At 41.8% G+C, this 17193-nt stretch overlaps 1 protein-coding gene across 4 annotated transcripts in view; it reads left to right on the top strand.

The window, feature by feature from the left end:
- Window positions 1-2840: 2840 nt before the first annotated feature.
- The window catches only part of BCKDHB (branched chain keto acid dehydrogenase E1 subunit beta), a 111171-nt gene continuing 96818 nt past the window's right edge, over window positions 2841-17193 (top strand). The window contains exons 1-3 of one of the 4 annotated variants that reach the window (XM_032443336.1): window positions 2841-3032; window positions 5477-5554; window positions 7112-7180. In XM_032443336.1, the coding sequence (XP_032299227.1) occupies window positions 2879-3032; window positions 5477-5554; window positions 7112-7180 (301 nt within the window). In that variant the 5' untranslated portion in view covers window positions 2841-2878. The remainder of the gene's footprint in view (window positions 3033-5476; window positions 5555-7111; window positions 7181-17193) is intronic. The other 3 variants (XM_032443337.1, XM_032443335.1, XM_032443334.1) reach the window with 3 other exon arrangements.

Raw genomic sequence — 17193 nt, 5'->3', positions numbered from 1 at the left:
CAAGCACAGATCATTTAATGTGAAATGCAAGCCAGAGGTCACAACATGCTGCAGATTGCAGGGGCAAATCAGGATGTGCATGCAGCTTGCACTGCATATTGAATTGCATGACCTACCTGTCCTCCAGCAGCCAGTTCTTCAGAGATAACAGCACTGAACAAAAATCTCAGAGAAACATATTGGTTTAATGACTCATTTCCTTCCTTCCTTCCTTCTTCCCTTCCTTCCTTCCTTCCTTGGTTTTTCACAGGCTTGGAGTTCAGTCACTTAACACATCGCAGTCCCTCTCCTGTGATCTCCAGGGCTAAAATACACCTTTTCTGAGAGCTCCATGACCTACAGAATAAGGTGACTTATGGATTGATTGTAAAGCTAATCTGTTTGGAGTAGCAAGACTACCATCAGACACTGGTAGCATGCTGGTAGCATGCTGAATCAAGTTGAATACTGCTTTGCAGCTTCCCAAAATCTATATCTGTGAGAGTTGCTTGCAAAGCAAGCAAATGGTTGTAGAAGATGGTCTTCTTTCCTCCCTGGCAGCCGTGGTAGCTGTGTGACTATGATACCTGCAAACTGCAAGTATTTCTGTTTGGAAGGAAGCTGATTTTACACAGGCCGCATTAATAGAAACTGTTGCCTAAGTCATCTCATAGTATCATCATTTGCCCACAGGATTGCCTACATCGGGCCTGAGAAGACACACAGTGACTGAAACTCATCTTTGCAGAGATGTTCAGCCACTAAGATGGAAAACCTTAAGTGCCAACCAAACCAGACATGCTGTAGACCTCACAGATACTGAGATAACAGCTTGTGTGCTTACTGTCATTTTTCTCTGGCTGAAGGGGGGAACAAAGAGCTTCTAGATTGGCCATGATTGCCTGTATCAGGAGTCATCCTGCAGTCCTTCTGAGCACTGCCACCGCATATTGTTCTGTGAATAACGGGTTTCAGTCTCTTCATTATCTCTAACTCATGTTAAAACTGCATTGAGCTGAATTTTTCTGCAGATCAGATGAGTCAATAATAAGCCAACAATATACCTCTCCAATGTTTTTGCTTCTTTCCAGTGCAAGCAAGCTGTTATGGCAAACAGCTGTATTATGTTTTCTGGAAGTATTACTTCTTACTCTGGTAATGAGTCTAAAACATGAACAGGCTGGATGTGGCTCTGGGCAGCCTGGTCTGGTGGCTGGTGACCCTGCACATAGCAGGGGGGTTGAAACAGGATGATCATTGTGGTCCTTTTCAACCCAGGCTATTCTATGATTCCATGATTCTATAACTCACAGGCAAACATAAACACGTGGAAAAATCTGCACTGAGATTTTCCAGTTAAGCACATGCAGCAATCTGTGGCACTGTTCCTATCAGCAGCACTGGATGAATTTTAGGACATAAGGATAAATCTCTTATGGACTTAAATCTGCATCTCAGGGAAATGCTGACTGTAGGCATCCTTAATTCCTACTGAGTCACTAGCAGTGGAATCAGTCTCCTACGCACCAATCATTGAGTAAGATATCAAGCAGCCATGCCTTGTTCTGTGATTCCTGCTACCTACCCTCTCACCCTGACATCCACTGGAACCCTTGAATCAACATTAGACTGGCAGAAGCAAAGGCTTCTGGCAATACAAATTCCCTATCTTTTTACAGCCACCCATCTATCTGTCAGCCTGGTTGCCTGTGCAGCACCACACCAACCCCACCCTATCTATGCTGTGGAAAAATCCCCTATTTGTATCTAGAAAGAAAACATATTCCTTTCAGACAGTTTAGAATCAAGGCTCTCAAAAGAGTAATTACACTCCTTGTATCCCAGTAATGCCTAGTGAAATCATCCTGGCCTAGAGTCCATCTCCAGCAGTTAGGTCTAGCTTGACTAGGTTTAGAAGTAGAGATAGAGGTACAGATACAGTTATAGTGAGACACTGCTTTTGAAGGACTCCCATTAGGGTGAATATATCCTTTTTTCCCTCTTTTTCTTTCTTTTTCTATTGTTTTTCTTGACAAAAGGATGGCACAGAAATTAAATCTGAAACAGCCTTGATGAAAGCAGCGCTCTCTGTTTGCAAGTAATTTAATAACTAACTACACAGAGCTCTTGACAGTTCACAGTGGGAAACAATTCTAATACAAAAAAGGGTGGAGAGAGCGGACGGACACATCTTTATTTCAAGAGGTTTCGATTTTCACCGAGTAAAAACATTATTGTTCTCTGCCACCTAATGGCGTTAGTGGCAAATTACAAATCAGGTAGGACAAGACTCCGCTCTTTCTAATGGACTTCAATGAATTTATTGAAATATGAAGAAAGAACAAGGGTAGAGATAAAAGTCTGAATTACTTCAATCTATCGGTGAGGTCCAGACTGTCTAATATACTCTGAATTCTTATATTCACCGACCATGGGAGTGTTCAAGAAACGTTTGGATGTTGTGTTGATGAATATGATTTAGCTGGGAAGTATCAGTAATGGTTGGACTAGATGAACTTCTAGGTCTTTTCCAACCTTGATAATTCTGTGATTCTGTGATTTGATGGGATAAAGGAAGTGGACTGAGTGCAAATGGGAAGAACTAACGATAAACACCATAATTAACTTTGTGGCTGCTCATTGCCATTCTCTGGACCTGCTCCAGTACCTCCATGTCCTTTCTGTGCTGAGGTGCCCCAAACTGAACACAGTACTCGAGGTGAGGCCCCCCCAATGCCGAGTACATGGGCAGGATGACTTCCCTAGTGCGGCTCCCCCTCCCCTCGCTCCCCTCTCACCTTCCCCACCCACCGCCGTCGCTGGCCAATGAGAGCCCCCAGCCGGGACACCGCCTCCTAAGAGCGCTCAGCGGCCGTGGCGCCCCCCGATAGCGTTGGTGATGGCGGCGGGGCTGGCGCGGGTGCTGCGGCGCTATGGGGGTAGGACGCGATGCTGCGGGGCGCTCCGGAGCCGCACGGCTCCGCTGCCGGCCGAGCCCCGTCGGGCCGCTGCACACTTCGCTTTCGAGCCGGACCCGGCACCCAGCACCTACGGTGAGAGCGGGGCCGGGGTCCTCCCTGCGGGCAGGGCTCTGCTGTCGGGTCCGCCCCACGCCGCTTCTCTGAGTTGCCGGGCGGGGCCGACGGAACCACGGGTGGCTCAGCCTTGGCCCGGCCGCGTGGCTGAGGTCAGTGGGTTTGCTCAGCACAGGGCAGAGCTGATGGAGGCCTCATGGCGGCTGCAGCTCCTCACATGGAGCGGAGGGCAGCGCTGAGCTCTGCTCTGTGTGACAGCAACAGGGCCCGAGGGAACGGCATGGAGCCGCCAGCAGAGGGATAGCTGAGGGACAGGGACAGGGTCTGCAGCACAGGGCGGTGGAGTTCAAGGAGTGGTTGTGCACTGCTTTCAGACATCGGCTTTGGATTCTGGGTGGTGCTGCGTGGAGCTGGGAGTTGGGCTCAGTGATTCCTGAGGGGGATCTTCCAGCACAGGATGTTCTATGAGGTGTTCCGGCTTTGAAGTGGGATCCTGTGAGAAATAATGAAAGAAAATAAATGACAGTACTGCTCTGGCCTCGATGTTAATCCTAACTTTATGGCTCACACCTGAGGGGCACAATTACTTTCTCCTTTCCTTCAAAGAGTGATCACTCTTTGATCACTCTAGTAGAAGAGGAGGCTCAGGGGAGACCTTATAGCTCTCTATAACTTCCTGGAGGGAGGCTGTAGTGAGCTGGGGGTTGGCCTCTTCTCTCGTGTAATCAGTGATAGAACTAGAGGGAATGGTTTTAAGCTGCGCCAGGGGAGATTCAGGCTGGACATTAGGAAGTATTACTTCCCAGAAAAGGTAGTCAGGCATTGGAATGCACTGCCCAGGGAGGTGGTGGAGTCACCGACCATGGAAGTGTTCAAGAAACGTTTGGATGTTGTGTTGATGAATATGAGATAGCTGGAAAGTATTGGTAATGGTTGGACCAGATGATCTTCTAGGTCTTTTCCAATCTTGATAATTCTGTGATTCTGTGAAAGGGTGATGCAGAAGCTGTTAGAAGCAGGACCAGCGGGTTGGAACAGTCAGTGCTAGTGATTTGAAGCTGGCTGAAGGAATAGGTATTTCCTTATAGCAAATACTGCCCTGCTGAATGGATAACCTTATGTGGCTGACTGAGAAAAGAAGAAATAGCTGCTGTTCCCCAGCTTTCACTTTGCAAATGTTGATCGCTTCTAGCTTTAATACAATTTGAATGGTTCCCATAATGCTTTCTCACAGCTTTTTCTTAACGGCTTGTGTAAACTGTGACAAGAATAGCCATTGAACATGAAAAAGTATAGGAACACAGCTCCCTAGCTCTGCTATGACTTTGAACCATGATCTTTACATACACGCAAAAAAGCTAATTACCAAGGGATAATTAGCTGAGTGATTGTTGAGAGGTACTGTAAACAAAAGTTAGTTCTTTCTGTTATTTTTATTCCTGTTTTCACATATGGCTGCCATTTTTGTTTTATTTTCTGCCACTTATTTCCTTGCAGTGGGGTAAAGGACCTTCATTATGTCTTAATACTTAAATGCTTTTTAAAGTAGAGCTGTTCCATATCTAACTAACCACTTTTTTGTTCTTTAATGCTTCTTACACTTTCTAATCTTACTGTGTCCAGTTTTGGGCCCTTCACTGCAAGAAAGACATTGAGGCCCTGAAACGTGTTCAGAGGAGGTCAACAAAGCTGGTGAGGGGTCAGCCTCTTCTCTCATGTCATTAGTGATAGGACTAGAGGGAATGGTTTCAAGCTATGGCAGGGGAGATTCAGGCTGGACATTAGAAAGTATTACTTCTCAGAAAGGGTGGTCAGGCACTGGAATGGACTGCCCAGGGAGGTGGTGGAGTCACCGACCCTGGGGGTGTTCAAGGAAAGACTGGATGTTGTGTTGAGGGACATGGTTTAGTGGGAGCTATTGGTAATAGGTGAACGGTTGGACTGGATGATCATTTAGGTCTTTTCCAACCTTGGTGATTCTGTGATTCTAATTGCAGGCCAAGAGGTGTAGGAAACTTATGATGGCAGCAGGTCTCTGTGAATAGTAAAGGCTAGAGGTTAAAAAGTAATAATTGAATAAGTAGTAATCTGGTAAACCTCAGCAGCAGGTATCAGGGCAGTAATGCTGTACTGCGGGTTCTTTTTCCTTTGAGAAATTGAATTCATTCAAATACTAGGAAGGAAAGATAAGTTTTGCATGTATACATTTGCAGCTATGGCTGTACTTTTTTCAAAGTGGCTGAGTAGGGTTATAGTCCTTGGGATTGCCAAGTATGCTGTACTTGGTTCCATGTATCCCATAAATGTAAGTTTACTCGATAAATGAGTCTTTGAGGCATTTCTAATGGGGATTGTGTTTATGACTATTGACTCAGCTTTTAGTAATGTTTTGCACCAGCGTTTTCTAATGTATTGTGTATTTTGAACTGAATTAAATAATAATAATAATCCCCTTTTCACAGGGCAAACTCAGAAGATGAATCTCTTCCAGTCCATAACGAGTGCCTTGGATAATGCTTTAGCCAAAGATCCAACTGCAGGTATGCTCTACTTGTTAGCAAGTTTTGCTTTCAATCAATTGCATTTTGTATTGCAAATTTGTGCACAGTAGTGAATGCGTTTCTCATTGTCTTTAAACTTGTAATATGTTATTTCTACATTTTTTATATTAAACAAAGCTTAAAGATGTGCTAGGATTTAAAGCATATAAATGGAATGTTAACAGATTGTTAATGGACTATGCATTCTAAGCTATGGTTGTCTTCTCTATCAGCTTACTGTATTTTGATTGGAAGTTGGGGCAGGAATATGTTTATTAATGCATTTCTGCTATTTTAGGGCAGCCTAAGTCTCAGCAGAAAATAAAGGAGGGTTTTTTGTCTTCACTTTTGAGTATGGACAGTTGAGTGGACTGAAAGTGGTACTTCTGAAAGCACTGTTCCTTGCTCTGTCCATTTTCCTTTCTCTCCTTCCTCTTCTCTATTACTCCTTTTAAGCTTCACTGATTTAGGGTCATCATTGTACATAAGTCATGGAAGAATTCTTCAGTCTTTAGCAGTCTGGATAACTGATATCTTTGAAGGAATAGTTCAAGATGGTTCAGTAAAAAATGAATTATCCTAAACTTTATTTTGAACAAGATGATTTACTTAATTCATGGATATAACAGTAGATCTATTGCTTCTGTCATCCACAAAGGTGTGATGAAGGCCAGATATTTAAAACATTTTTTTTCAATGGCAGGAACACAGCTGGAAAAGCTGTATGATCCTGTTGTAAGTTGGTTTTTTCTCTTAGTGCATTAGTATCTCTTTTTTTGACACTGTTTAAACCACTGCTTAGTTTGAAGTCTAATTTTGTATCCTGTCAGGATATATTCTATGTTCTGTATCTAGTATATGAGCCAGCAGTGTGGCCAAGAAGGCCAACTGTGTCCTGGCTCGCACCAGAAACAGTGTTGCCATAAGGAATAGGGAAGTGATTGTCCCCCTGTACTCAGCTCTGGTGAGACTGCGCCTGAGTACTGTGCCCAGTTTTGGGCCCCTCACTGCAAGAAAGATGTTGAGGCCCTGGAACATGTTCAGAGAAGGGCAGCAAAGCTGGTGAGGGGTCTGGAGCACAGACCTTATGAGGAGAGGCTGATGGAACTGGGATTATTCAGCCTGGAGAAGAGGAGGCTCAGGGGAGACCTTATAGCTCTCCATAACTACCTGAAGGGAGGTTGTAGTGAGCTGGGGGTTGGCCTCTTCTCTCGTGTAACTGGTGATAGGACTAGAAGGAATTACTCTGGGGGGAAAAAAATGCTTTAATTGTCCAGGTGCTGTATGAGAATGGTAGTGTTCAATACTAATAGTTGTCCTGGCTACTACGTTGCCATCTTTTCAGTGTAGGATTTCCTTTGAAGAAGCTCTTGAGGGATCTGGTGGGCTTCTTTTATAGTTAGTCTGTGTAAAAGAAACTCTTGGAGATCTAGAGAAATCCTGAACTAGAATGAAGGTGCTGAGTGCTTAACAGAAAAATTGTTGAAACGTTCATGGAAAAATTAGATGCACTGGGATTGCATTAACCTTCCTTCACTATTCTTTTTTCTTTTTTAGTAATATTTGGTGAAGATGTGGCCTTCGGTGGAGTATTCAGGTGTACAGTTGGCTTGAGAGACAAGTATGGTAAGCTACTGTTTACATCTGGTGTTACTTTGTATTAATATTTGTTTTTCCTACCCCGTGTGGTTTGTAGGAGAAGAGAAGAATATGTAGGAGAGAAATCTTATAACTGTTGTACTTTCTTATATTATTTTTCTTCGAAAATAGGAGTTTTGGTGTGCGATCAGTTACGTAAGCTTTCAAAGTTACTGAATTTGCTGACGTTTCAATTATCTTCTGCTTCTTCAAATAACTTTATCAATATAACTTCAAGTTTTTAACTGTACTTGGACCACATGTTCATCATTTGAGCCCCATTTTATTTGTCATCAAATTAAAGCTGCTTATCAATTACACATGGTGATGCTTTTTTGTCTTATCTGCCACAGACTGAAAAGGACTTACCTTGAAATAGGTTTGAGTATTTTGTTTAATATAATATTTTCTAACGTGCCCTGGAAATATGAAAAGAAAACACAGCATAAAAATTTTATAGCTATGCTGGTTCTTCACCTAGAATGCAATTGGTTTTCTTATTTAGGAGACTTGTGCGAAGGCATTCAGATAAATGATGATGTTACTGTCTAGATAGGGGAAAAATGTATATGCAAAAATATAAGAGAAATGTGACATACTTAATTATGTCAGGCAGTTGAGGTGGGTTGAGTGGAAGAAAAATATAGTTATTTAGGATCTTTTAATTTAAAAGACCACCATATATATATATATATATATATATATATATATATATATATATATATATATATAAAAGTGAATTTAAAATAAGGAGCTTTCTAGAAAAGAATAATTGAATTGGAAGAAACGTTCAAAGGTGATGTGGGCCATCTGAATTTTATTGAAAGCTCCTGCAAACTTTTAATTTCTTGCATTATCTATGGTTTAAGATAGTCTTTACATTATGTTTGTTTAAGAAGGAACTTAATTCTGCTCTTTCTGTGCTGTGGTATTCCATAGCTTCACATCCGTGGAGATAAAGGTGTATATTTTGTTACGACAAATAGTCTGAAAGAAAATAAATGCCATGTTCGTGTTGTTTTTGGATAGAGTTAAGAGCTTACTCAGTGATATCTTGTTGACAAGTTTGGAGGAATTATTGACATCACTGTTTTTAACTTTGATGTGATTTCCTTAGGTATGCTTTTTGCCCCAAGAAGTGCTGTGGGATGCTACAAAAAAAGAATAATCTTATAATCTATGGCATTCAAGGTGATACATAGTGGTTTCCCCTCTTAGGAACTGGTTGTGGCTACAGTAACACGGTGGCTTTTAATATGGGAGTTGTGTCCCTCACTGGGCTATCCAGCAGTTAAAGTGGAATTTTACAGGTTTGTCAGGGCACAAAAATGACTGGAACTGCTTGCGGTGGGTTAAATCTGTTTAACTGATTTATCTGTTGGAGATGAGTTACTGCTGACTTGGACATTATAAGAAAATAGTGGGCTGGAGAAGGGTGAGAAGGAAGGTTGTGCTTTTAAGACAATTTAGAAAGATAAGTCTGTTTTGTCTTAATTCTCTTCAATGATTATCATAGAACCATAGAATGGCCCAGGTTGGAAGGGAACTCAAGGATCATGAGGCTCCAACTCCCCCTGCCACAGGCAGGGCCACCAACCTCCACATTTAATACTGGAACAGGCTGCCCAGGGCCCCATCCAACCTGGCCTTGGACACCTCCAGGGACGGGACATCCACAACCTCCCTGGGCAGCCTGTTCCAGGGCCTAACCACTCTCCTAGTGAAGAACTTCCCCCTAACATCCAACCTAAATCTTCCCTCTTTTAACTTAAAACCATTTCCCCGTGTCCTGCTATTGCGTCAGCCCCTTTCAAAGAGTGTTTACTCCCTCTGGTGTAAAGCTTCCCTTCAGGTAATTGAAAGGCCTGCAATGAGGTCACCCCGCAACCTTTCTCTTCTCCAGATGTGCTGAACAAGCCCAAAACCCCTCAGCCCTGTCCTCATAAGGGAGGTGTCTCCAGCCCCCTGATCATCTCGTGTCCCTGCCTCTGGACCCTTACAAAATCTCCATGAGGGCTCCACACCTAGGACACAGTTTACTCCAGTATGGGGCCTCACAAAGAAGCCGAGTAGTAGAGGGGACAATCACCTCCCTATCCTGCTGCCATCCCCCCTCTCCTGATGGAGCCCAGGATCCCAATTTGCATTCCGGAGCTGCCAGAGCGCACTGCGTGGCTTCACCTTGAGCCTTTCGCTCAGTCAGGACCCCCAGGTCTTTCTCTGCCGAGCTGCTCTCTCAAAGGACCATCCTCCCAGCCTGTAACAGGTGCCTGGGCTTCTCCGGCCAGTGCCAAACCTTGGCACTTTGCCGATGTTGAACCTCATTAGTTTCACCATCCAGCCGTCGAGGTCCCTCTGAAATGACATCCCTTCTTTCCGCACGTACCGCCGCAGCACTCAGCTCGGTGCCATCAGCGCACTCGGGCACGCAGCCGTGGCTGGGTTGGTTAAAGCGCCTGTCTAGTTAAACGGGAGCTCGTGGTTGCGAATTCTTTCGGATGAGCCAAGGAGAGGCGGGGAAGGCAGGGGGTCGGGGCTAGTCGGCGTGGGGCGGAGCCTAGACGGGAGCTCGCAGCCAAGGGGCGGAGCTATGCCTGACCCTTAAAAGCGCCGGAGATTAGCTCAGTGGTAAGTGCGCATGCTCGGTAGTATAGACACGCCGCGGTTCGAATCCCCGGCATCTCCATGGAAGGCCGCGCCATGTTTAATCGCTTACTCGCCTTTTGGCTAACATTCAAGTGGTAGTGCAGTCACGAAGAGCTGATGTAGTTTTAACTTTCATGCAGGAAAATTGGCATTTGATAGTAATTGGAAACATATTATTTGAACTAGTTCACTATTGAAAACTATTTTCAGTTGTTTAAAACTACTGAACTTCTTCCACTACGGAGAGTGGTGAGGCCCTGAACAGGCTGCCACAGGGAGGTTGTGGAATGCCCCGTCCTCTTGGAGTGTTCCAGGCCAGGTTGGACGGGGGCCCTCTGGGCAACCCTGACTAGTAAAGGTGTATTGTTTGGTAAATGGTGTATGTTTGCTACATTGCAATTTTGTTAAGCTATACCAACTAGATAAGACCTAATAACTTGCTTCTGGCCTATTCCTAGTGTAGCCACCAAAGTCGCCTTCCGTTTACCTAGCCACTAATTTCCCAAAATATAATCAGAGATTCATAAGGTTGGAAGAGAGCAACCAAGATAATCTTCTTTAGACAACCATCAACACATCACCACCATGTCAACTAAAAAACCATATCTTCCTCAATGCCATAATTCTTACCCTTCTCTTGAAACAACCTCCAGGGATGCTGACCTCCACCATTTCACTGAGCAGCCTGTTCCAATGGGTACCACTGTTGAGAAGTGGTATGTGTTTCCTAATTATCCAACCTGAACCTGCTTTGCCTGGCAGGGTAGCAAACCATACACATTCTACTAAATCAGGTTGCCCAGGGCCCCGTCCAACCTGGTCTTGAACACCTCCAAGGACGGGGCATCCACAACCTCCCTGGGCAGCCTGTTCCAGCACCTCACCGCTCTCCTAATAAAGAACTTCCCCCTGATATCCAGCCTGAATCTTCCCTCCTTGGTTACTTGGTTTTCTCACTCTGCTGCTTATATATTAATATGTATTTACATGAAGTCTGATTGAAACTTGTAGTAATAGTCATTACAGTTGCATGTTGGGATTGAGTTTGTTCTGTAAGTCTGATGGCATGTGTTCTCTGCTCATCAGTATTCATGTGAAAATGAAGTCTCTGAGACAGCAGTTAGCTGCTGTAGAAATGAGCAGCACAAGAATTCATTTGAGAAGTAAGCAAGAGGAGCAGATGGTTTCATTGTTGACCTTGTTTTTTAGTGAGCATCTCCACTTTAAAATGAAAAAAAGTAAACTTTTTACCATTAGGGCATTGCTTTGAGGATAATTTGTTGGTTTCTTCTGAGGTAAGAAAGCCTTGCAGTACTGGAGTGATGGACAGATATTTTTTTCATTCTTGTGGTAGGATTTTAACACTACACATTCAGATGTCATAGTCTTTGAACAGCACCAGGACAGCTCCTGCCCTGGGTCAGGGCTGCTGTAGAGGTGGATGTTGCTGGAGGGTGTGCAAGGAATATCTATGAAGTAATTTGGTTGCTGTGATAAGCAACAGTCTTTATATACTGGCAACTTAGCTAGAATTTAATTTATTTTCTGAATTCTTTTGACTGAAAAGTATGTTAGTTGGAAGAGGGAAATTCAAAAAGCTTTTCTGATGTGTTTGTGCCTTAAAAGAAATATAATCTCTTATTCTCTTATGCTTATATTATTGGAAGATCTTAAGTTCCCTTCCTGTCTTGTAAATTCTAAGATTTAGCTGTTGCTGAAAAGTGAACTGAAGATGTTGATAGTGATTGAGATGAAAGGTGGTAGTAGAAAAGACGTGACAGGAAAAACAAATGAGTTTTTATAATTATGCCACTGGCGAGGTACCTGTAAGTACATGGTAACAATGTCTGGATTCTACACATTTGGAGAGGAAGAAATATGAACTTAGGAGTTGTCCACAAAATGGTAATTCGGCTTTGTAAGGCAGGTAAGATGACATAAGTAACTTTTGGTTTCTTTACTTAGGAATGAAATCCTATAGGAAACATGTAATGACTTGAGTGGCAATAGCAAAGAAGAACCTCATGGAAAACCTGAAAGCACTAAAATTGAAGGAATCCAAAATTTCAGCATGGGTATATCTGTCTGTCAGTGTTGTTTTAGACATAAGTTCCAGATGCAGCACTTGTTATATGCAGAGGCCAAATATAGTCTATTTTAAATAAGGAGGAATTCTAGACAGAGATGGTGATGCAACCAGCCTAACTGATCTTGCTTGTACAGTAATGCTTACAAACTTATTGGACTTTCTTTCCAAGCTTCTCTCCTGCAATTATCATTAGCGTATTAATAGGGAATGCAAGTGGCATATTATGTTGATATAAAATTTGATGAAATTCATTCTTTTTTTCTCCTTTCTTGAACTGGAGGTTTCCTCAATTTTGTCACTAATAAAAGTCACTAGGTGGCAGTCTATGCCTACAAGTAATTATTTTGCTACATATTTTCCTCCTTTTAAAGTGTATTAAAGAGGTTGAGATCTACTGACCTAATATTACTGCAGCGAGAACTCAGTGTGTTAATATTCAGCAGTAACTCTATGCTGACGGTGGTTGCTATCTGTGCTGTTACTCAAGTCTCTCTGGGCAGGTAGTGAGTAGAAAAAAATACTTCAAGACAAAATTATCATCAAATCTATGACTTTATTTTTGCTGGAAAAGCTGCTTAAGCCCTGTGTTTTTATTTAAACACAGCAAGGGTTGTATACCAATAAGCAGAAGCCCAGGTTTTAGACTTTAAAAGAAAATAAATCTTAGTTGTTTATTAGATAAGTATTTCTTTGAAATCATTTAATTGATTAACATGCTTAATGTAAGCGTGTTTATATGTAGAAGTTTCTTTTCAGTGACAGCTGTACCTAGGATTTCATGTTTTCTCCTGTGCATCTTCTGTTAACATCTGAAGTAGTGGTGTCAAAACTGGATTCAGCCTTAGCAAATTGTCCTTCTTCCATGGATATTAGTAAGTTCTGCATTAACTGAATGCTTAGAAGTCAGTTGCTGTTTAATCCTCCTTCCTGAAAACATGTAGATTCCTGATTATTATTACTTTAGTTTTGTAGCCTAGGTAATCTGTGTAAACTTTTTCTTTAAGGGTTATGTGTTATTTTACACTTTAGAGAAAGTGATACTGGCTGAAATATCTGCCCACATTTGTCTTCAGGCCTATAGATGGATTTAAAAGGATCTTGGAATGTAGATAGTTGTGGCTGGTTTCTTCACTTGGAGTGCGAAATAAAATTCTATCATGGAATGATTAGTATTAACTCTTTTGCAGAATCACAGAATCAATGAATGGCCCTGGTTGGAACGGACCTAAGGATCATGAAACTCCATCTCCTTCACTATTGGCAGGGCTGCCAACCTCCACGAGTGCTACTAGACCAGGTTGCCCAGGGCCCCATCTAACCTGGCTTTGAGCACATCCAGGGACGGGGCATTCACAACTTCTTTGGGCAGCCTGTTCCAGCACCTCACCAATCTCATAGGAAAGGACTTCTTGACATCTTTTCCCTCATTCATTTGATGTTACAAAAATACAGAACAGCTCAGAGGCAGGAATCAGGTGGCAGCTATTAAAGAAAGGAGGAGGTGGGAAATAGGCTTAGATAAAACCAGAGAAAGTGGTCAAAGGTAAAGACTGAGATAGAAGAATGTCAGAAATAGAGACTAGGGATGTAGAGGGAGATAATGTACAGAGAGAAATAGAGAATAGGGACAGTCTGCTTATAAGAATGTTAGAACAGTCTAAATAGTTCACTCCTAAGGAAGGTCCACCTAGACACTGTGGCCAAAAATGAATATGTTGGGAAACTCATATATACACACTTCACTTCCTCTGGTTATATAGTTTCTTGAATATTCTGCCATCCTCCAAACACGTCTTGAGGACTTCCTGGTCCAGAAGTGCCTCTGTGTAGTGATGGGCCATTCTGGTCTGTGCTGAAAAGAGCGTCTGATCCATGCTTCCTGCTGAATCTATCGGTGTAGGATCAGTCCTTACTCAGAGCTGAGAAATCAGCAGAAGTAGGGTTGACTTGTCAGCTCAACTATTGGAAGGTTAAAGTGCTTTATGGGGGGATATGGTGACATGCTATGATTCCAGCCCTCTGGGAAGGAATCTGGGGGTTCTGGCTGATGGGAAGCTGCATCTGAGCCAGCAGTGTGTCCTGTCAGCCAGCAGAGCCAACTGTACCCTGGGGTGCACCAGGCCTAGGGTACCACACCAGGGTGTCAGGTGGGTGGGGAAAAAAGATTGTGAATAAAAATTAGAATCTGTTCAGTCTATCCAGGATACAGAATATTTTCTTGCAAGCTGGAAAAACACTGAAGAAATAGCACTTGTATAGAACCCCATGGGTGCAGGGGGAGTTGAATTAAAGATTTTTCCCTGTGGAAAATTTTAATCACATCAAAAAGCAAGTGATTTAACTGCATATGAAACCACAGAGCAAGAAAATAACATCCTTATGTGAGGATGACCTAGCCACATCATTCGCAATCAGCTGGATGCTTTAAAAATGATTTTATTTATCACTTCCATATTTGTTTTGCTCTACTTTCTGCCTGCCTTACAGATTTGGATCTCTGAAGGACAGGGTATGTTTTGGGACAGATAACTGCCAAGGCTGTTCTTAACCTTCAGATATGGAAATTCTGTGGCTTCTCTACGCACACTGTCCCGGCGCAGGATTATGCTTTCAAAGCTCTTTCTTATTGATCAATCTTTTCTGGACTCTGCTTGCTGCAGCTGAAGATTATGGGCCATCCAAAGCTGAGTACATTACTCTACTTGGATCTTACTGAGTAAAACATGATTGCTTACAGCTTTCTGCTGATACATCTCATCATAATGCTAGCTTGTCATGCAGCACTGATGTTTATTTCCAATGTCTGATCCTCTGTAATCCCTGAATGTTATTTTGCAGATTCTGTGTCTAAGGTGTAAGCTCATGTGTGAGTTTTTCAGGGAACGCTTCATTCTCAGTAAATGACTGGTTTGTATATAGTCCAGCAAAATAATTCAGGAGGTTTTGTTTATCTAGGCTGGAGATGCCTGAATTTCAAAAACTGAGGTAGTCAACTTTGGAGAAAAGTGTTTACTTAAACACAATGTATTTTGTGTGTTTATTAAGGCAGACTGTGTAAGTGAAATGCTTATGGGGGAAAATGTACATGATGAGACATAGATGTCCCCAAGTTGTTACTGTATTTGCTGAAGTTCTTGGCTAAGGATTGGATATGCTTAAAAAAATAAAATAAATAAATGCTGAGCATCCTGACAGCTTTTAGTATTGTGAAATAGTAGAAGAACTTTTTAAAGCTGGGCAAATAGAGATAGATAAAGAGATTTTGGTTCATTTTAAAAAAATCTATACATTTTCCTCTAAAATGTATAAAATACTTTAAGATGTTTATATTGTGGAAATGTTTTTGTTATTTTATTTATTTATTTATTTTTTAAGCTAAATTAGTTATTGTAGAGACTTCACAGTATTTTACTGCCAAGGGAGTAGAGATCCATCAGTGGAAGTTCTGTGTCTGCACTTGTGGTGCCAAGCATTGCACTACAAGGTCACAAAGTAGTGGAATATAGTTTGGATAGGCTGTCTGGGCCTCTTGGTGCCTTCCAGAAGCCTACTACTAGTTGGGGATTAGCAGGTGTGAGGTGTTCCTTTTTCTTCTGAGTCTTTTTAATTGATAATCATGGGGTCTTTTGTCTGCTGTATGAAATATAGCAATAAGCTGAGGAGAAAAATTCATCCTAAAGTAGCATGAGAAATGAGTAGTTAGGGGTTTATTTTACAAGCATTGCTTCAGAAGTGGTCTGCAAGCTTATTGGAGAAGCATCCTGCTTTCCCTGTTATGGGTAATGCTTGTCCTTATGCACATAGTGCATGTGGTTGAATGAAGTAGTTCAATATTTGTTGATCTGTTGATCTGTCAGACTTGGGGTGGAAAATTTCATTGAGTTGTAAGTGGTTTATATATTAAGATGGGGTAAAATCTAAGAAGCCTGGAGTTTGGTTATCCCTGTATCTTTGTGGACAGACTTAAGCAGATCATTCTGCAGGTTTTTTTTAATTTTAATTTTAATTTTTTTTTTTTTTTTTTTTTTTTTGCATGGTTCTTCCAGAGCAGTCTGGCAGGATTATGATTTTTGTTCTGATTTATATAAATGCCTTTGAATAGGAACATCTGGAGAACGTGTTCCTTGTTCATTACACAATCGTACATTTTGTTCATTTTCATCTTAAATAGCCAATTCTTTGCTTAAGATTTACAGCTAGAAAAAAGAAACGTTATTTGAGAATTTGATAATGGTATAGTATGTACTTCTACACTCTGTATCAATGGGATATTGATATAAAAAAAGTCAGCGTCTTTGTTTTTGCTTTGTTTTAGTGTGCCTGTTTAGAAAGCAATGAATATTTTGTTTGGGACATACTGGTATTAATTGTTTCTTCTTATAGAATGTAAATCTGTTTGAGGAGAAATAAAGGATTTACTTTGTAATAATTGTAGGATTGTAGAATCCTTAGAATTGGAAGGGACCTTTAAAGATCTTGTAGTCCAACTCCCCTGCAATGAACAGGGACATTCATAGGGTTTCCCAGGACCTGATCTAGCCTATATGACTTTGAGTATCTTCAGGAATGGGGCATCCACCCCCTCTCTGGGCAGCCTGTTCCAGTGCCTCACCACCACCACCTTATCACAAAAAACAAACAAAAAACTTACCTAATATCCAGTCTAAATTTCTCCTCTTTTAGTTTGAAACTCTTTCTCCTTGACTTAGGGGTGTGCCATCCCTTGGGTTGTTTCTGTGGCCCTCCTCTGGAGACACTCTAACAGGTCCATGTCTCTCTTGTATTGGGTTCTACATCTGGACTCAGTACTCTGGGTGAGGCTTTGCCAATGTAAAGAAGAGTCCAGAAACCTTAGAGATTCTGTCCAAAGCTTTTGAAAGCTGCTGCAGAACATTTTAAAGAGGTGTTTCTGGGCGTAAAGTATTTGCTGCTGAGCTCCATCAAAATGGAATTTTCCATTTGAGAAAATACTTACACTGAAATGTTTAAGAAATAATATTGTAGTAGTAAAGCATCAGCAAGGATTTCAAAACATCACATATTAAGAAGATGGAATTTATGAACATAGCTAATATCTACAGTTTGTATCAATAAAGAGACTGCCTGCATAATTTGTGTACCTTGTTTTAGATGTCAGTCTTGAAACCTTTACTATTCCTTATGTGGAATTAAAACACTCTCAATTGCCTTGATTAGCCAAGTGGTCAGCCTACTCTCTTTTTCGGTTGTACTCATTGCATGGGACTAATTTAGCATGTCTGCTATT

Source organism: Coturnix japonica, chromosome 3 (assembly GCF_001577835.2).
Source record: "Coturnix japonica isolate 7356 chromosome 3, Coturnix japonica 2.1, whole genome shotgun sequence".
NCBI lineage: Eukaryota > Metazoa > Chordata > Aves > Galliformes > Phasianidae > Coturnix > Coturnix japonica.
The sequence above is the reverse complement of the archived record's forward strand: the minus strand, read 5'-3'. Positions and strand labels throughout refer to the sequence as shown.